General features: G+C 33.8%; 2 protein-coding genes across 6 annotated transcripts; one reads left to right on the top strand and one right to left on the bottom strand.

Moving 5' to 3' along the window:
• The first annotated feature begins 54 nt into the window (after positions 1-54).
• Positions 55-17,910, top strand: LOC105829054. Of its 4 annotated transcripts, none has more exons than XR_004964201.1 (10): positions 55-753; positions 848-1,002; positions 8,881-9,125; positions 9,520-9,600; positions 9,734-9,808; positions 9,897-9,975; positions 11,929-11,970; positions 12,243-12,308; positions 12,617-12,725; positions 14,930-15,117. XR_004964201.1 is itself a non-coding variant. In XM_036290350.1 (10 exons), exons 3-10 carry the CDS (start codon positions 9,093-9,095, stop codon positions 16,610-16,612), a joined length of 558 nt encoding a protein of 185 aa, XP_036146243.1. In that variant the 5' UTR covers positions 55-753; positions 848-1,002; positions 8,881-9,092; the 3' UTR covers positions 16,613-17,910. The 4 variants fall into 4 exon arrangements, 3 of the variants coding, with proteins under 3 accessions (XP_036146243.1, XP_036146244.1, XP_036146245.1); XM_036290350.1 differs by lacking the exons at positions 12,617-12,725; positions 14,930-15,117 and adding exons at positions 15,287-15,439; positions 16,584-17,910; XM_036290351.1 differs by lacking the exons at positions 12,617-12,725; positions 14,930-15,117 and adding an exon at positions 14,177-14,269.
• LOC118646754 lies at positions 3,751-6,102 on the bottom strand. Of its 2 annotated transcripts, none has more exons than XR_004964200.1 (2): positions 4,641-6,102; positions 3,751-4,555 (listed from the first exon to the last, which is right to left on the bottom strand). XR_004964200.1 is itself a non-coding variant. In XM_036290349.1 (2 exons), the coding sequence occupies exons 1-2, from the start codon at positions 4,835-4,837 to the stop codon at positions 4,357-4,359; spliced, it is 396 nt and encodes a 131-aa protein (XP_036146242.1). In that variant the 5' UTR covers positions 4,838-6,093; the 3' UTR covers positions 3,751-4,356. The 2 variants fall into 2 exon arrangements, 1 of the variants encoding a protein (XP_036146242.1); XM_036290349.1 differs by having other exon boundaries at positions 4,641-6,093.

Here is a 17,910-nt window from a genome sequence, read left to right as displayed (position 1 = left end):
GCGCGACTTGCGAGCACCCGAGATTATCGGATCTCAGAAAAACGGCTAAACCGATCGAGTTCTAAGTAGGCTCAATCGAAAGCTTGGGGTCGATTTATATTAGAAAACTATTTTTATTTTTCCTCTACATGTCCTATGAATGGAGATATCGCGACGCAAAATCCGAAAAGCCAAAATTTCATTTTAAGATACGTCGTCGTCATCGTCAACCTTGTAGGTGCTTGTAGGTAAAGACCTATAATCAAAGGCTGCGTTCCGTTTCAACGCATGATGCGCATAATGCATTGTTCATCCTTGTTTAACGTTTGACAAACAACAAGGATGAACGATGCATCATGCGTATCATGCGTGAAACGGAACGTACCCAAAGATGCGCCACCATGACTGCCATCCACCATCTTGTACCCATACGGAGACTGGATGGGGGCTGGGGCCGGTGGCTGGGGTCTGGAGTAGTGGAGATAGTAAACTATGTGAGCCTGCTTCAAGTTGTACGCAGCCATATAACAGATGCAAATTTAATTTTTCTTGTTCTTTCTGAGTGTATCGTCAAAATATAGTGACCCTCAAGAGTGCAGAGATTGAATTACCTTATAATTTCTGACACATATTCCTTTAACCTATTGTAAGTTTAAAAAATTTATTTTTCTTTAATTACGGGAACGTGGTTACTTTCACCAGGAAGATCGAGGATGGACTTTTCTTTAGGATCTAGGCCGGTTCGAGAAATCAACTGGTTTCTTTAGTAACAAGGTAAGTATATTTACTAGAGTTATACACTAGGTTGCCTGAGCGAATATCACCGGATAGGCACGAGAGGTAAGTCTAATGTAAGTGTTCTTTTCAGGTTCCAGGCTCCGACTGACTTGCTCCGGATCCGCATCTTCCTTGGAGCCGGGAGTTGACAGCCGGAAGATACTTCTAACGCCATCTGTGACGCCATCTACCTCCGTTTTGGCCTCGCACGCCACCTATTCCACGCCGCCATCTTAGATATACTGGGTGAGTATATCATAGACTAGTGACATTTATTCTTCTCTTACATATACTGGGTGAGTAAGAACTAGTGACATTAACTTTCAGTCTTACACTATACTGCTCAACACAGAGCACTCTCCCCTTTTCCTTGCCTAGCGTGGGTACGCAATGGCGGATAAACCATGTGACTTAAGTGACCAATCAAAATTGTGTTCGCCATTGGCGAATCTTTGATTATAGGTCTTTACTTGTTGGTATCTCTGCGGGTAGTGCGAGTGCCGAAAATGAGGGACGAAAATCCATTTCGCGAATCTGCTACGTGTGGCGTTCGCATCGTCACTAGCACCGTATATGGCAAATGTATAAGTCACATGGGTCGTCAGTCGCACGTGGTCCGTGGTCGTTCGCTCGTGCCATGTAGGTGCTTCCGCGACCTACATATCATTAAGTCGGGTTGCCTATCAGGAGGCGCATACTTTACCGGTAAGGTAATACCGGCAGAATAAGATTAAATCGCAAGTCTAGCGGGGAATGAGACAAAAGAAATTGAATTTTATAACTTGTTGTTATAGTGTAAAATTCAATAATATAATATGGAATATATATTTAAATAATAATATCTAAACTAATCTAATAAAATTTGATAAATATATTTGAACAAAAAATATTTTTTATCTTGAAACGCTAATGTTTGACATGTAACCAATTTCTTCTAAGTGTAAAACAATTTTACATTTTTACAATATTTTATAGGTGACATCCATTTAAACAACATGTACCCAACAAAATTACCTTTTTAAAAAAAGTAAAAAAAAGGCGCCAAGTGTTTGGTTTTTCCTTTAAGCAAAAAAATTATTGGATGGTTTAACCCAGTGCTCGGAATTAGTTGCACATTTTGCCTCGATTTTTGAGGCACCGCCTGCTATGCCCCCACTACCGCTGTAGGCTCGACGGCCGAGCCGCCGATCGCGCGCTTGGCCTTGTGTCTCAGGAGCGTTCTACGATAGATATGCCTGGTCCATTCGCGTGATTAAAAAATTCTCTTGCGCTGTGAATAATTTTTTTATTTTTACAGACAATTAAAGTTATTAATATTATTTTTCCTCCTGGGTGATGTGGAAAGCTACTGACAAAATTGCAATTATTACATTGTGTTATATTATGCTCATTATATGTATATACAAATATGTTTATAAACGTAAAAATAATATTAATAACTTTAATTGTCTGTAAAAATAAAAAAATTATTTACAGCGCAAGAAAATTTTTTAATCACGCGAATGGACCAGGCATATCTATCGTAGAACGCTCCTGAGACACAAGGCCACGCGCGCGATCGGCGGCTCGGCCGTCGAGCCTACAGCGGTAGTGGGGGCATAGCAGGCGGTGCCTCAGGAATTGAGGCGAAATGTGCAACTAATTCCGAGCATTGGTTTAACCTAAGTAATATAAGAAAAAAATAACAAATTTAAGATAAAACTTTTAATCAAATTCGACCTAAGTGGTAATACTTTTGGATGGTTCAACCTAAGTATTATATACTAAGTGTGTCAAATTCAACCTAAGTAATATATATTTCTGAAATTTTTAAAATTTATACTCACACATACAAATTAACTTCTCTACAAAAATAGTGATATCTAAATATTTTGCGCCAATTATAAGAACAAATATTTTTATAGAAACTAAAACATTATTACTATTCTTTAGCTAGTTTTTATAATACAAAACACTTTTTTAGATTTATACTATAAAATGAGAGTATTAATTTGATTGTTTTAAGTTGGATTGTTTTAAGTTTGTCTTTAGATACAATTTCGTTAATTACGAAGTATTTTAACGATAAACTTAAGGAGATTTTTCAATATAAGATTAAAATGTTACGTCCGGCCGAGATTTCGAGCCGGCCGTCACGATCCAGGCGAGGATCGCGCCTTGCAACGACGCGTTGCCACGACAACGCGTACGCCGGCTAATTCACGCGGTCACGGTACCTGCCCGTACATACCGGGCCGAGCAATCACGCGCTGCTACCGTGCGGGCCGGTAGAGTGGCCACTCTATATCGTCGTGAAGGTCGGGGATACTCGAGATCAACTTTGAGAATGTATCCCGTTGATGAATCAGCAGCGATCGCATTTGTAATCGCAAATTGCAATGTAAAAATTCGAGACTTCGATCCATTGAAATTTCCCATATGGCAGCGGCTGACACATCGCTTAACCATACAAATTATTAACGTCAAAATACATAAGATATGAGGGTGGTTTCGATGGGTCGTACGTCTGCATGTATTTGTTGTTAGCCTGTGCATATCTGCCTGAACATTGACTGAGACTGCCGCGTATACCGCGTTCGATGAACATTACCATGTCAATGTCAGTAAGCAGTTCGAAAGTAATTTTTGTATATTTTAACATAGCGTCCCACGTGTATCCGGGGAGAGTGTAATAATGTGCTGGATCGAGACCGTAACTTTCTAAGCATTTATCGCGAAAATTTTCAAAAATGTCAGCTAATAATAACACATCCGTTTTCAAATATAGACATTCTTCCAGACATTCTCGGCGTGCATGTAATCGCTCTCGGCGTAATACCGTATCAGAGGTCAGGGAACTGAAAAATGATTCACGCGACAGTAAACACGTGTCCTGCAGCTTGTTCACGCAGTCAACGTACTCATACGGAAATACACCTTTTTGTGTCAATAAATCGAAATCCTCGTCAGATAAGTGTAAAAATTCGGAACGTACAATTTTTAATTTTTCATTGCCTAGAAATGATGTCAATTTTTCGAGACTAGTATTTAAAAATTTATATGAATTTATGAACCGTAGTTTTATGTAATTGTGTGAATATAATTTATCGGCTGTGTCTACGACATTTTGTAAAAGAAATGTACTTTTCTTTCGTGATGGGAAGTACGTCGGTTTTCCCTTTGAACGCTGTGGCTATGTCCTTAATAATGAAATGCGAATCGTATCCAGATAAGTTATGAAAAATAATTGGCATGTATGATGCATTTCGATAATTTAAATTACAAAGAGAATGTGCAGGACCGCGGTAACGACCAATCAAATGACAATGATCGCGCACCCGCGTATCATCCGACGCGAATGGCTTATCGCAGATATGACACCGCGTCGCGCTACGGTATGCCTCCAATTGTTCCTCCGATAACGTTTCCATGGGGATATTAGATGATAAACGAGTCTTAACATTATACGCTAATTCTTCAAGATGTTTAGTGAATCACGCGACGCAATCTTTATCGCGACGAAACCGGTATGTGGATAACGTGTCGTCGTATGAGCATCGCACGTAATACCCGATGCTGAATACCTCATGTTGTTGATATGTGTACGACGCTTGCTCTGTATCATGTTGCGTCTTCCGCAGCACACACTCGAGGTCCGCGTAGACAGACGATAAAGGGCACTCGTTCCTTGTGGTTTATATTTCGGAAATTCAACCACTTGTCGTTTTCGGCAGGCAATGTGATAGCGCAGTCGTTCATCTTCTGACAGTCTACAGCGCGTGATTGCAACCTCTCGCATGATGAAAAATAGTGCAAGCACCTGTAAAAATAATTTTAAAAAATTTTAATTATTTATTTTGCTAGATCATAAAACTATTTTTTACATGAGAATATAGTATACATACCGATCGCAAATGTATTTCTTGTGCTCCTTTTTACTCAGTTGAGAGCTGACGAGGCGGGACAGATTTTTTATCCAGACAAAGTGGCCTACGCTGTCTTCGCGCGGATTTTGCATGTATAATAAATTGACATGCTTTTCTTTCTTATCAGTGGAGAACCGCAGCGGAAGAATCTTTAGCATTGCCATTTCCTTTTTCATCCCGTTGATCGATATATTGTTAAGACTCAAATTTTCCAATATCCTTTACTGTAACGGAAAACACAATATCATCAAACTTTAGGACTGTTGCATAATGCAGATATGACGATTCCAATCCTGTATTTCTTTCAGCAGGACCAGTAGAGCGGCGACCACTGACCACGCGAAGCATTGTCTTTTGATTGCACGTTGATTATCGTTTTTTTCAGCATAATAGGTCGTGGTAATGTGAAACGACATCCCGCACGCATAGGATTATACTTATTTATATTAATAGTTAAATTTAGTATACGTGATAACGCCCACCCACTATCACGTTCTTGAAATTCATCGAGCAACGCTAACGTAGGCTCGATAACGTACCGCTTGTACCACTCATTCAAGTCCGATGTTCTAAAAAGATCGCTGTTTCTCGTGGTAATGCTCTTATTAGCACGTTTATCCCCCGCTGCAAATTCGCCATTGAACGCGGTATTCACTTTTACACTACCATGTTTGTCTATTGTCTCCCGCACTCGCTCAAGCACAATGTCTTTAATATCTTCTAAAAAATGACGAGGTTCAATGTGACGCACATTAATCACTGCACCGGTTAAGATACGATTCTCAAATGCAGTATCTATTGCACGCCACTCAAGTCTCGCGTTATCACTATTATCACTAGTGCTCGCATAGTTACTACCAACGTGTATAAAACGTCTTTCCAATCGCGTTTTTTCACTCGCGAGTCGAGCGATTCTTGTCACCATAGATTGTCTCTGTCCTATGGCAAGCCGAGGACGCTTGGCACAATTCTTCGAATTCTTCGAACGCTCCTCACATGAATGCAACCATGTAAAGAATTCACTCAATGTAGCTTCCGTTTGCTTCTTCTAAGAGTTCGCATTCCACTTTCTCAAAGTTCTCCATTTGAGAAAAAAAAACTACTTATTTATACATTAAAATATTAAATCACACTTGAAATAATATTTGCTATTGCACACAGACTTTCGGATAAACAGACTTGAAAACGTCTAATGCTACCGCCACATTATGCGCGTATTCGCGATTCGTACGATTCGTAATTCGTAATTGGCGATTTATCTGACGTTCATGAATAGTGTGGAGAAAAAATTTCGTTGAAAAATTCATCATGCGCGATTCGTCATTTGCACTGATTCGCTGGTCGAATGGTCAGATAAATCGCGATTTATGAATTACGAATCGCGAATTCGCGCATAGTGTAGCGCTAGCATTAGAGATGCTCTAAGAGTTTTACCTATATACCAGGTCTGTAACTTTAAAATGCGGGTTTTTTTCTAAGAGCACAAAACCTATATATGCTGGTGTCATAACCAATATGTCATTTTGTAGCTATGATAGTTAGCTTCAAAACGCCATATTTGTTTAAACGTTTAAGTGTTAGTAGCATTTTTTTTCGGTGGTAAACATGTCGAGTTTTGAGCCGAACAAAGAGCATTTGCGGCACGTGCTGATTTTCTTATTCAATCAGAAGAAAAAAGCAGCGGAAGCACTTCGAATACTTGTGGAAACATACGGTGCACATACTCTATCTGTCAATACTTGCGAACGGTGGTTTAAACGATTCAGAAGTGGTGATTTTGATGTCAGTGACAAAGAACGTGAAAATCGACCGAAAAAGTTTGAAGACACCAAATTGCAAGCTGAAACCTGGCGAAACAGTTAATACTGATCGCTACCGACAACAAATGATCAATTTGAATTATGCGTTGGTCGAAAAACGACCAGAATGGGCTCAAAGGCATGGGAAGGTGATTTTGCTGCATGACAACGCACCCAGTCACACAGCAAAACCGGTTAAAAACACTCTGGCAGCACTTGAATGGAAAATATTATCTCACCCGCCGTACTCACCAGACCTTGCTCTTTCCGACTATCACCTGTTTTCCATGGGACACTCACTTGCCGAGCAGCATTTCCATTCTTATGAAAACGTTCAAAAATGGCTCGACGACTGGTTTGGCTCGCGCAACTTTCAGTTCTTTTGGAATGGCATCCATAATTTGCCTACTAGATGGCAAAAATGTGTAGAAAACGAGGGCCGATATTTTGAATAAAATATTTTTTTCCATTTTGTCTAAATTATTGCGTATTTTTATTGAAAAAACCCGCATTTTAAAGTTACAGACCTGGTATACTTATTTGTAAAGTCACGTGACTTTTGAAAAGAATTTTAGAAGAAGGGAAAGCTAAGATTTAACAGGTTGCGACACGTTCAATTAAAAGAAATTTTCAGATATAATATTAAACGCATACTACAGTATCCGAATGTTATATTTTTATTTTTTAATCTAATGTATATTTTTAATGTTTATAAAATCTAGCAGCCTGATATCGGCGCTCGCTAGCAGCCAAGATAAGGGCGCTGCTTATACGATTAGTGTAGCGGGAGAGAGATAGAGAGCAAACCGTAACTGGGGTGGAATATACGTAATATAATTTTTATTATTTAATTATTTAAAATTTAAATTAGAATACATATGCATATGTAATCTAACTCAAATTATAAATAATTAAATAAAAATTACATTACATATATGAAATAATAAAGTCTCTTTATCTGAGCGACGGTGGTGGTGAGCACAAAGGACTTTCAAAAACATGTTGAGACAAGTTTTTCATTTGTTAGAAAAACAATAAACAAAAGAGTAATAAATTATTTGATAATCCTCCTTTCGCGATAGATTAATTTCCCCGATTAATACTCCCCCTCTATTAATTACCCTCTCCTCCTCGATTAAATCCCCTCTCCCCCTCAATTAATTACCCTCCCCTCCCCTCCCCTTATCCCCTCTCCAACTTGAGTCAGAACTCTCATAGCCCTACTACTCATTATGCCACCATTTATCGTCTTTTTCTCTGTGACTTTTAGCAAAAGTTATCTTTTTGCAATATTTCGTTTAGACACATGTGGTTTTTTCTTAGCAATGCGACCATTGAGTTTTGCATCACACAGTCTTCTTTTTATAGTTGATGTTGATAGTTTAATATTATATTGACTGGATATCATCTCTTTCAAGCGTGGCACACTCAAGAAATGTTCCTTTTTAACTTGTAATATAATTTCTCGGTCAAAGCGTGCAGAAGTTTTTCGAGACCTTCCTCGATTTTCAGGTGTTGGTTTTGTTTGTTTCGCTTTCTTAATTGCATTCTGAACGCGTTTTCGAGAAACATTTAACTGTTTTGCAATCTTATTCATTGTTGAACCATTTTTCCACATTTGAAATATTTGTTCGCGTTCATCATTACTTGTATGCTTTGCTCTTCCCATCTAAAAGTACGAATATATTTTAAATAAATGAATAATATATTTAGTACATATTACTCATTTATTAATAATAATATAGTACGAATAATATATTTTAAATAAATGTGAAATAAGATGGCTCTATTATATTGACCCAATTAATACTGACCTTTAGGTTACGTTCAACTTTTCGTACCACACAACACTTTTCCACGACAATAAACTAGCATCAATGTCTTCTCTACACTCGATCGTCTAACGGCAACAAATTGCTGTGCCTCATGTATAAATAAAAATGACTAGTAATAATATGATTCATTCTGTTTCCGTTAGAGATGGCTCTATTTTTTTAAGCGCCACTGTACGTCCCTTCCGCACATGCGCAAAGCCGCACAGTTCAAATGGAAAATCGGATGAATAATTATACTATTAATATCGAATAAATAATTATACTATTAATATCGGATGAATAATTATACTATTAATATCTCGTCGATCTGTAGATGAACCACGGGAGGAGAAGGAAGGTCTTCCCACTCCTTGAATCAGACCATTGACTCAATGAGATCCTCTCTCTGATCGTCTGCAGTCTTGCACAGTCTTCGAATGTGCGCGGACGTGTCTCGTATTAAACTGTAATTTTTGAATTTGTGGTTGATGCAATCGGCCATCTTTATATTTTATCTATTTTCTTCGCTATATTACGCTTACTTTGATCTTTAACATATTGTGACTGTGTCGTGACTCTTGACTGTGTCGTTACAAACTCTTGTAGGAGGGACGACGGGCCGACGGTGCCATATTGCAGAAGAATACTAATACGAAGAAAAAGACGTACGCTCACCATACCGATACCGTGGAAGTATTTTAACTGCTATCTGAAAGCGGCAAAACGAATTTCAGACAATATTCATAGTACACTGAGAATAAAGTGCACTGTATCAATTCACAAAATTATTAATTGCCGATTCTGAAGAAATATCCATCATGGTTTGCGATCGTATGCCCGATTTGCTTGTCGTTAGTATTTTTTATTTTTTCTAATAATTATTAAAAATGTGACGAAAAGAAAAAAACGTTGATCGCTAGTTGTCGAGTATGCCATCTCGAATAACGGTGTGTCCCGATGGAAAAGAATTAATAGAGTATTAACCAAGAATATTTCCATTATAAACGAAATTACTCTGATTGATGAATACTTTATTTCGTTCCGTTAATTCCCCATCGGGGACGCACCCTAATGCATTCGTGCATGAATGATATGTGCAAATAAAAATTTTGATAAAAAAAAAGTTTTGCTTTAGAATCAACTTGTCGCTATTCTCTCGCTTGCGATTAACGATATACATTTGCGCAAATAAACTAAGCGGATAGCCTTAAAATTACCACATTAATATAATGTACTAATGTACAGCTTCTCCAGAGCCAAAGCATCTCTGACGAAGGATTCCAGCAGGCTCAAAATCCTCCAGAACTACAGGAAGTGCCCGACGATGTACGTATGAAGTACTATCAAGTTTTCAGTCAAGCCATTTAGTCGCTTGCGATTAACGATATACATTCGCGCAAATAAATTAAGCGGACAGCCTTAAAATTACTATATTAACATAATGTATTAATTTCTCCAGAACCAAAGCAACACCTCTGACGAAAAATTCCAGCAGACTCAACATCCTCCAGAGTTACGGAAGTTGCTCGACAATGTACGTATGAACACTATCAAGTTGTCAGTCAAGCCATTTATTTTGCATTCTTTCCCTAATTAATATAATTGTAACACCATTGACATAGGGCGGAGAGATACACAACCTGATTTATTCTATAGTTAAGAAAGTTTCTATCGTGAAGGATATGCATACACAAATCACGGGTAAGCGTGGCAGTGTCTAAACATGTGAAAAATCTAATTTGTGTAATTTATGTAATCAGAATGTTTACTCAACTTGAACTGAAAACTTAGAAAATTTTCGATCACCGTTCTAATACGTGACAGTACTTTGCAAACCATTGATTCGATCGTTTTGACTTGTTCAACTTTTCGCTAAAACTCATCGAGGACTACTCGGAAATGCAGTCAGAACTATTCGGAACTGCAATAAATTTTTCGATCGCTAAACTTAGATAATTTTCGATCACCATTCGAACATGATATCTTTTGCAAACTGTTGGTCGAATCGTTTTTGACTTTTAAGACTTTATGCTAAAACTCGTTGAGAATTACCCAGAAATGCAGTCAGAACTAATCGGAACTCTAAAAAAAATTTTGCTCAACTTATTACGGAAAATTTTCTAATGGCGTTTTCGACTGGTGCTGGGTTAACCCCACTGAATAAAGAGTAGAGGAAGGAGCATTTGCAGGATTTTTGAGAGTGGGAGGTGATACCGATTACATCACACTTAGTGGTGGACTTCATATCATAATGGTGGACTTGAACGTCGTCTCACGGATATAAGAATAGCGTGTAAAAGTTCATAATACGTACGTACGTACACGTATACTATATTACTTATTATGTCATAGTTAGTTCGATTTTGGCTTCACTTTTTCGAGTAAATGCTCCTTCCTCTACTCTTTATTCTATGGTTAATCCGTCTCAGGTTCTTTTCCTCTAAAACTGGCCAATCACAGTTATTCCCTTCTTCTATAGAAGAATGGCTGATTGACTTTATGACGTCATTAATCGCTCCCGGAGCGATTAACCCAGGCCGGTCGAAAACGCTAAGTTCAGTGAGCGAAATTTTTTGTAGAGTTCTGAATAAAGTTTTGAGTAATTCTCGGTGAGTTCTAACGAAAAATCTTATGGCTCAAGTGATTGAATAACATAATAAGCAGATACATTTTTAACTGATTTTGAAATTTCGTTTATATATAGTCTATAATTCAATAATTTTTTTATCTACATCATTTTTATTCGTCGAGAACTCTATGAAATAAGTAAAATAACAATAGGAATGTCTCAGACCTATCATATCTCAAAATCAAAATTTCTAAAATAAAAATTTTTTTTATAAATAAAAAATTTTTTTATGTATCAGATCTCTAGATATTTGCAAAAAGAAGCTATTACACTGTTCAAAACTATTCGAATTTCGAAAAAAAGTTAGCACACCATTTTTTTAATTTTAATTTTCGATTGTTAATCAGCGGAAATCTTTATATAAATTATAAAGCACTTCTAATGTCCTCAATACGAAATGGGAATTCTTATCAAAACCACGGAATTTTGATTTTAGGATGCTAACTTGACACACCCTTTTTATTTAAATACTTTTAATGTTCCTTCCCTTAATTGTCAACAATTGCAAAGAAAAGTCATTTAAGTTTTGAATATTAAATATGATGAACTAAATAAATTAAATATAACAGTCTATCACCGATACATGGATCTAACTTAAACAATACCAATTTAGAATGTATTGTCTTTTTTGTCATTAAATTTGCAAATTACACAAAAATATATATGAGCATGCCGTATTTATTGTTAATTAATTTTGTATTATTTAAAAAAAGTGATTAAAGAAACATTTTTTGACAGAAAAAGAATTTCAATTTAAAAATTCAAAAATTTTCTTCTATTATGAATAAGCCCTACAAAAATCCATAATTTTCAATAACAAAAAATAAATTTTCTAAAAATTCCGTTTTCTCGGTTTTTTTAACTGTAAACATCCTGTTTATATATAATCTTTTATTTATGTAACATATTTATGTATATTATATATATATATATATAATCTATAGTTATGTATATATATGTGTGTGTGTGTGTGTGTGTGTGTGTGTTGTGTGTGTGTGTGTCTATATACATATATATATTTGCAGATTTACAAAACAAAGAGAAACTTTTACAGTCAATATTACGAGGTAGGTAGATTTTTGTACGTAGATTTTGTAGACGTGTGAATCTGACATCAAAATTATCAGTTTACACTGTCTGCCTTAATTTTCAATAACAAAAATTAAAAAATAAATTTCTTAAAAACCCTGTATTCTCAGTTTTTTCACATAACATGAATATCCTGTTTATATATAATCTTTAATTTATGTAACATGTTTATATATAGTGTTTAAATATATAAAATCTATAATTCATATATATATATATATATATACATATATATATAAAATATTTGTAGGTACACTCGAGACTAACGTATCTATAATTTCAAAGAAGGCTTTTCGAGTACAGCGAAGATTCAACCGTAAGTAACAAAAACTAAAAAAAAAAAATAAAAATAAAAGAAAAACAAAAACCACCAATATTTTTACTCTAAATCAGTAAATCATAGTAATAGAATGTTTTCTCAAAAAAATTTTTGAGAAACAAAAAAGAATTTCCAATAAATTTTCAAGGGCAAAAAAAATTGTATGAAAATGTCAGGTTTTCCCGGTTTTCTAAAAATACTGATTTTTTTCACTGACATAAACTTTATTTTAAAAAGTGGAATTTTACCTACTATGTTGAGAAGATAATTTATGTTATAAAGTGCTAAAACATTTTTGTTTTTAGATATTTTCTCGATTGGAATAATGTCAGGATTTTAGATTCCGAAGTTAATTACCAAAAAAGATGAATAACTGAAATGACTCATATTAAAGAACAAACCAACGAAATAAATGTACAGAAAGATACAGTATCTCGATAAATCTTATTATTGTTTATTTGACACCGTGTCTAAACGCGGTTAACGGAAACAATCTCCATTCCGTCTTTCATTGTCAATTGCACATACGTCTTGATACTCTCGTTTTGATAATATCTGCTTATACTAACTACGCGCATTAATTAATGCATGTAAGTTCTTCTGTTTTGCTAGCTATTGTACGATCGTTTTTACATTTCATAAATATCATTTACTCTTTTGTTGCGTTTAGATATATCTCTACTTAATATTGGACGAGAGTTTTTTAATGTTCTTGACTGAGATTTTATACCATTTTTTACCGCACTGCAATCGACTTTTTCGCTGCCAAACGAACAAAATATATATTGTTTTTGTGCTCTTTCTGATATGTAACACGTTACCTAGCTATAACACAGATATTTTGTCGTTGCTTGCTTATGAACAAAGACATTTTTCCGTCTGTTTATTATATTATGCTATGTTTTTTATTTTCTAGCTTTTTATATTTTTTGTTGCAGCAATTAGAATGGCGACTCACTCGGCATAATATTTACATTAATACCATTTTCATAAGTTACAAATACTCATCTATTATTTTTGACTTAACTCATTTATTAACTCTTCTTACATTTTCATTTGCTTTGCATTAGGGGAGAGAAGACGGTTACAGACTAGATGTAAGATTATGGAATTCGCGATATCTTGTGTATTCAGTTCTGGGGATAACTGTCCGAATGACTTCTTTACATACTGTTTAGACGTTATAATATCGCTACTGACCATTAGTATTTGTTTTGTTTATAAAAGCTGCACTTCATTAGCCGAATAGCCTAACCGAAAGTTTAGAGGTGTTTATTTTTTACCTCATTTTGAGAAATATATCGGGTATCAATTTGTTTACATTAGTGTAATTTGAAGGGCTTGAATATAACTTTCAAATAACGTAATTAAATTTCATGTGTGACCGTAATGTGTGCACGCAAATTTTCATTTGACGTGTAAAATTATACTGCTTGCATTCAGTCATGGATCCTTGCAATTATCGCAAGTCTGAATCCCATAATCTCTTTTCTCGTAATATTTTAACAATATTTTTAGAATATTTAGCTAATATTGTTTGTTATAATACTTTTATAGTATTTTTTTACTATGCAAAGTCGCAAGAGTCAAAGATTTTTGTATTTATACTTTTGATTCTTTTGTGTAATATTATGTACAAGATATTAATATTTTTGTGATACTGATACTTAAGATCCGTTCGTTATGTATATTCGAAAAACTACTTATAACATGATTGGTAGAATTCTATGGATAACAAACTTCTACCAACAAGAATTATGTCACAAATTTTTACTGAGTTATTTAAATAAAACAAAATGGTGGTTCGTAATCCCCTTCTCTCCTCTACCGAGCTTTGTATTTTGATTCTTACAAATATTTTTCAGTCAAAAAACAGCATGGTACCCGCCACATGTGTTCAAACATCGGCATGTACAACAAACACGGCCAAATTGCGTGAACTGCAGCACATGCAAAAATAACCTAAAATCAAATTTCTAAAAAAAAGTTAAAAATAGATTAAATTTGCTGGAGGTTGTACCTAAATTTAAATAAATAATGTCGAAAATTAACCAAGTGGCATATATTTGAAATTAAAGTCGGGTTTTTCCTGTTTTTTTTTGTTTTTAATTTGCTGTAAAAAATGTTGAATATTAAAAATTCTAATATTTTAGGTTTAGCCTCCAATAAAAAGTGTTTACTTTAAAGGAAAAAAGTTATTTAAATCGATATATTGAACGGTTCAAACGCTAGAACTTACGCAGATTTGAAGAATTATGTTTTCAGAAAATTACGTTTAAAGCTTTTATTAAAGATTACTTGTTTACTCGTTCATTACTTGTTTACTTTGCATAAAACGTAGGGTTGAAAAGAATTAAAAAATAATTCTGCTAATTGTTATCGGATTCAGAGGCATATAAGATTTTATGGTTCTATCTCATATGGTTCTATTCTCAATATCGCATTGAAAAGTATTGGCCACGATCCAATCCGAGATTTTTGCAAAGCAGAATTCACGATAAAACCTGAATGCGAAACACTATTTTTGAATAAGACATTTTATGCAGAGTATATAACTATCTGTATTCTAAAGTGTGTCCACACATAGATATGTATATCTGCAATAAATATTTGTATAGAAATATATGTATATGTATATGTATATATACATATGCACATATATTCGAGCATCCTGCTGCGTTTTCACGTACTCCGTTTTTGATCGATGTGCCGATACGTTCAACAAACCATAGCAGCGTAAATGCATAGATTACAAAATCGTTCTAACATTTTATAAGCTTGGACCCTTCAAAAAATCCGAAAAAAAGATTTTTGCGGCCAAATATCTGTGAATCTGGTAAGAAACTAAATATTTTATGTAAAATTTCACGAGATTTTTAGATTTATGTACTTGTGCTATATTTGATCTAGACATGTGTTTTAATATATTTACTTTCTTTTCCTTTTATTTATTAATTTTACTCATTCATTTATAGGAATGAGAGCACGTGGTGCTCTCCTTGATTTTAATGCAGCGCAAGATGCACCCGTGTACACGAGAATTAAGACATTCCAATACATAAATATGTCGCAATGGTTTTCTGAAGTCATGGAAGATTGCAACAACTTGTTAATTCAACATTATCCAAGTAAGCAAGGAACAAAGCCAACATTTAAAAATATTAATTTTAAATCAATTTTTGTAACATTCTGACATAACATTTTCCAAATATTTTATATATATTATTTTATAATGTGGTATTTTCAAATTTACACTTATGAAGTGGCACTAATATGATAATACACAATAGTCAAAGTTTGTTATAAGCCGTTTTTATTTCGAACATTTCAAAACTTTGTTATGGTACATTTTAACATTTAATTACACATACTTTATCATTTCTTTTAAACTTAAACATATTTATCACACAAATGCATATATACTTGAGTATCTTTTATTATTTAACTTTTTATTCGGCTATACACATTCCGAATTGTACAAAGTTGAACAAAACATGGAATTTTTTAAATATATTCACCTAAGCGTGCTGGATAGCGTGCTAGCCACTTTCAATCATCTCAATATCGAAAAAAATTCGAAATGATAAATCGATGGTCGCTCTACTATTAACCAATAATTCGTAACATATATAAATTACACAAGCCCACAAAAAGAAAAAAGTATGTTGTTAGAGCAAGTCACAATATTCATGATCTCGAGATGCATCTCACCCGGTTGGAGTGAAATTCTATTGGTTATAGAAATAAGTTATTATACATATTAATTAAGAATATACCATAAAATGTAGACCTGAATACTGAAATTAGTAGAGAATTAAACAATATGCTCAGTAAAAGTCATAAATTTAATTTTACTTCCTTTTTATCTTTTTATATTTATTTTGTATTATAGTATTGTAATTCTTTTAGATACAACCCAGACAACACAATGTCTGAAATCGAGGACGTCTTAAAGACGTCTTTAAGACTTCCTGTGTCCCGATTTTGAAAATTGTGTCATCTGGGTTGTATCTAAAAGAATTGCAATACTATAATACATAATAAATATAAAAAGAAAGTAAAATTAAATTAAATTTACGACTTTTACTGAGCATATTGCTTAATTCTCTACTAATTTCAGTATTCAGGTTTACATTTTATGGTATATTCTTAATTAATATGTATAATAACTTAATTCTATAATCAATAGAGTCTATATACAAGTCTATGTATCTGATTTATTTTTTAAAAATGTTTTTGTTATTTTTAAACTTGTTATTTTTCTTATTTCAGGACTTGTTATCCCAGTAAATATCTTGTAGATATCTTGTAGAAATTGAAAAGACATCTTATTTAAGACATTTCTGAAAGATCTTTTAGATATTTTTTTAACTTAAAATATTTAAAATTAAAAAAGATGTTTTTGTAAAAACTAATTTTTCCGGAAATTACAATTCTTGTCAGTAAGTTGAACTACAACAAAGATCACATCGCTTTAGCGCCTAATATTAGGCTTCCAGACCGGAAAAAAGTGATTGATTTTTTGCTGGATTTGAACTTTATAATTGTTGTCACACACTTGGTACAACGTACCCATATCGATTTTTAAACGGTCACTGTTTTAAAACTATCAGAGATATGATAAGCAAACAAATTGGAGATTAACTTCAATCCTTTTAGAATATTATTTGATTATTACAATGTTAAAATTTGAAAAGCTTTGTTTAAAAAAATCTTGAAAATTGTAATTTCCGGAAAAATCAGTTTTTACAAAAACATATCTTTTTTAATTTTAAATATTTTAAGTTAAAAATTGGGGTGGTGACTTATTTGACTTCAAAGTTGACGTATAGATACAAGTACTGTACCCAGTGACAAACGAGGGTTAAAAACTAGATGGTCTATTCTTGAAACCAAGCGATAATTATCGCATGCAGAACATATCGCACAGAGTTCTATTCTTCGCTATCATGCGATATGTTGTCTGCAATAATTTTCGTATACGATAGCTATGCAGAGTTGCCACGTTTCAAAATAATGTAACAATCAATAAGAACAAAGTTATGAGAGAATTTTTGTAGTAAACGCTTCTGGAAACTTCGTCATTTACTTTTAAAGGTTAAATTAAAAAGAACAAACTGAAAAGTTGACTATAATTTCGTAGAATGATAGCGAGATACAGAAATCGTATTATAAAAGAAAATTAAAACTATAAAACGGATTTAGCTCTAAGAAAAAGAGAGGTTATTGCCAAAAAAAATATATATGCGCATTGCTAGAGTAATTTTTAAAAAGCAATTAAAGATTTAAAAAATGTTGTGAATACGGTATTAGACTATTTATAAGTAAATCAAAGTGCCTATAAACTATGTTGATACATTAAAAATTTTGAGATTTATTAAACCTTTCATATATATTTTACTAATGTAACTAATAATGTAACAACCAATAAGAACGATGTTATAAGATAATCTTTATAGCAGACGCTTCTGGAAACTTTGTCATTTATTTTTAAAGATTAGATTGAAAAAAACAAAAGTTGACTATAATTTCACAGAATGATAGCGAGATACGAAAATCGTATTATGAAAAAAAAATTAAAACAGAATTAACTCTAAAA

This window comes from Monomorium pharaonis, chromosome 7, assembly GCF_013373865.1.
Source record: "Monomorium pharaonis isolate MP-MQ-018 chromosome 7, ASM1337386v2, whole genome shotgun sequence".
Lineage (NCBI taxonomy): Eukaryota > Metazoa > Arthropoda > Insecta > Hymenoptera > Formicidae > Monomorium > Monomorium pharaonis.
The sequence above is the reverse complement of the archived record's forward strand: the minus strand, read 5'-3'. Positions and strand labels throughout refer to the sequence as shown.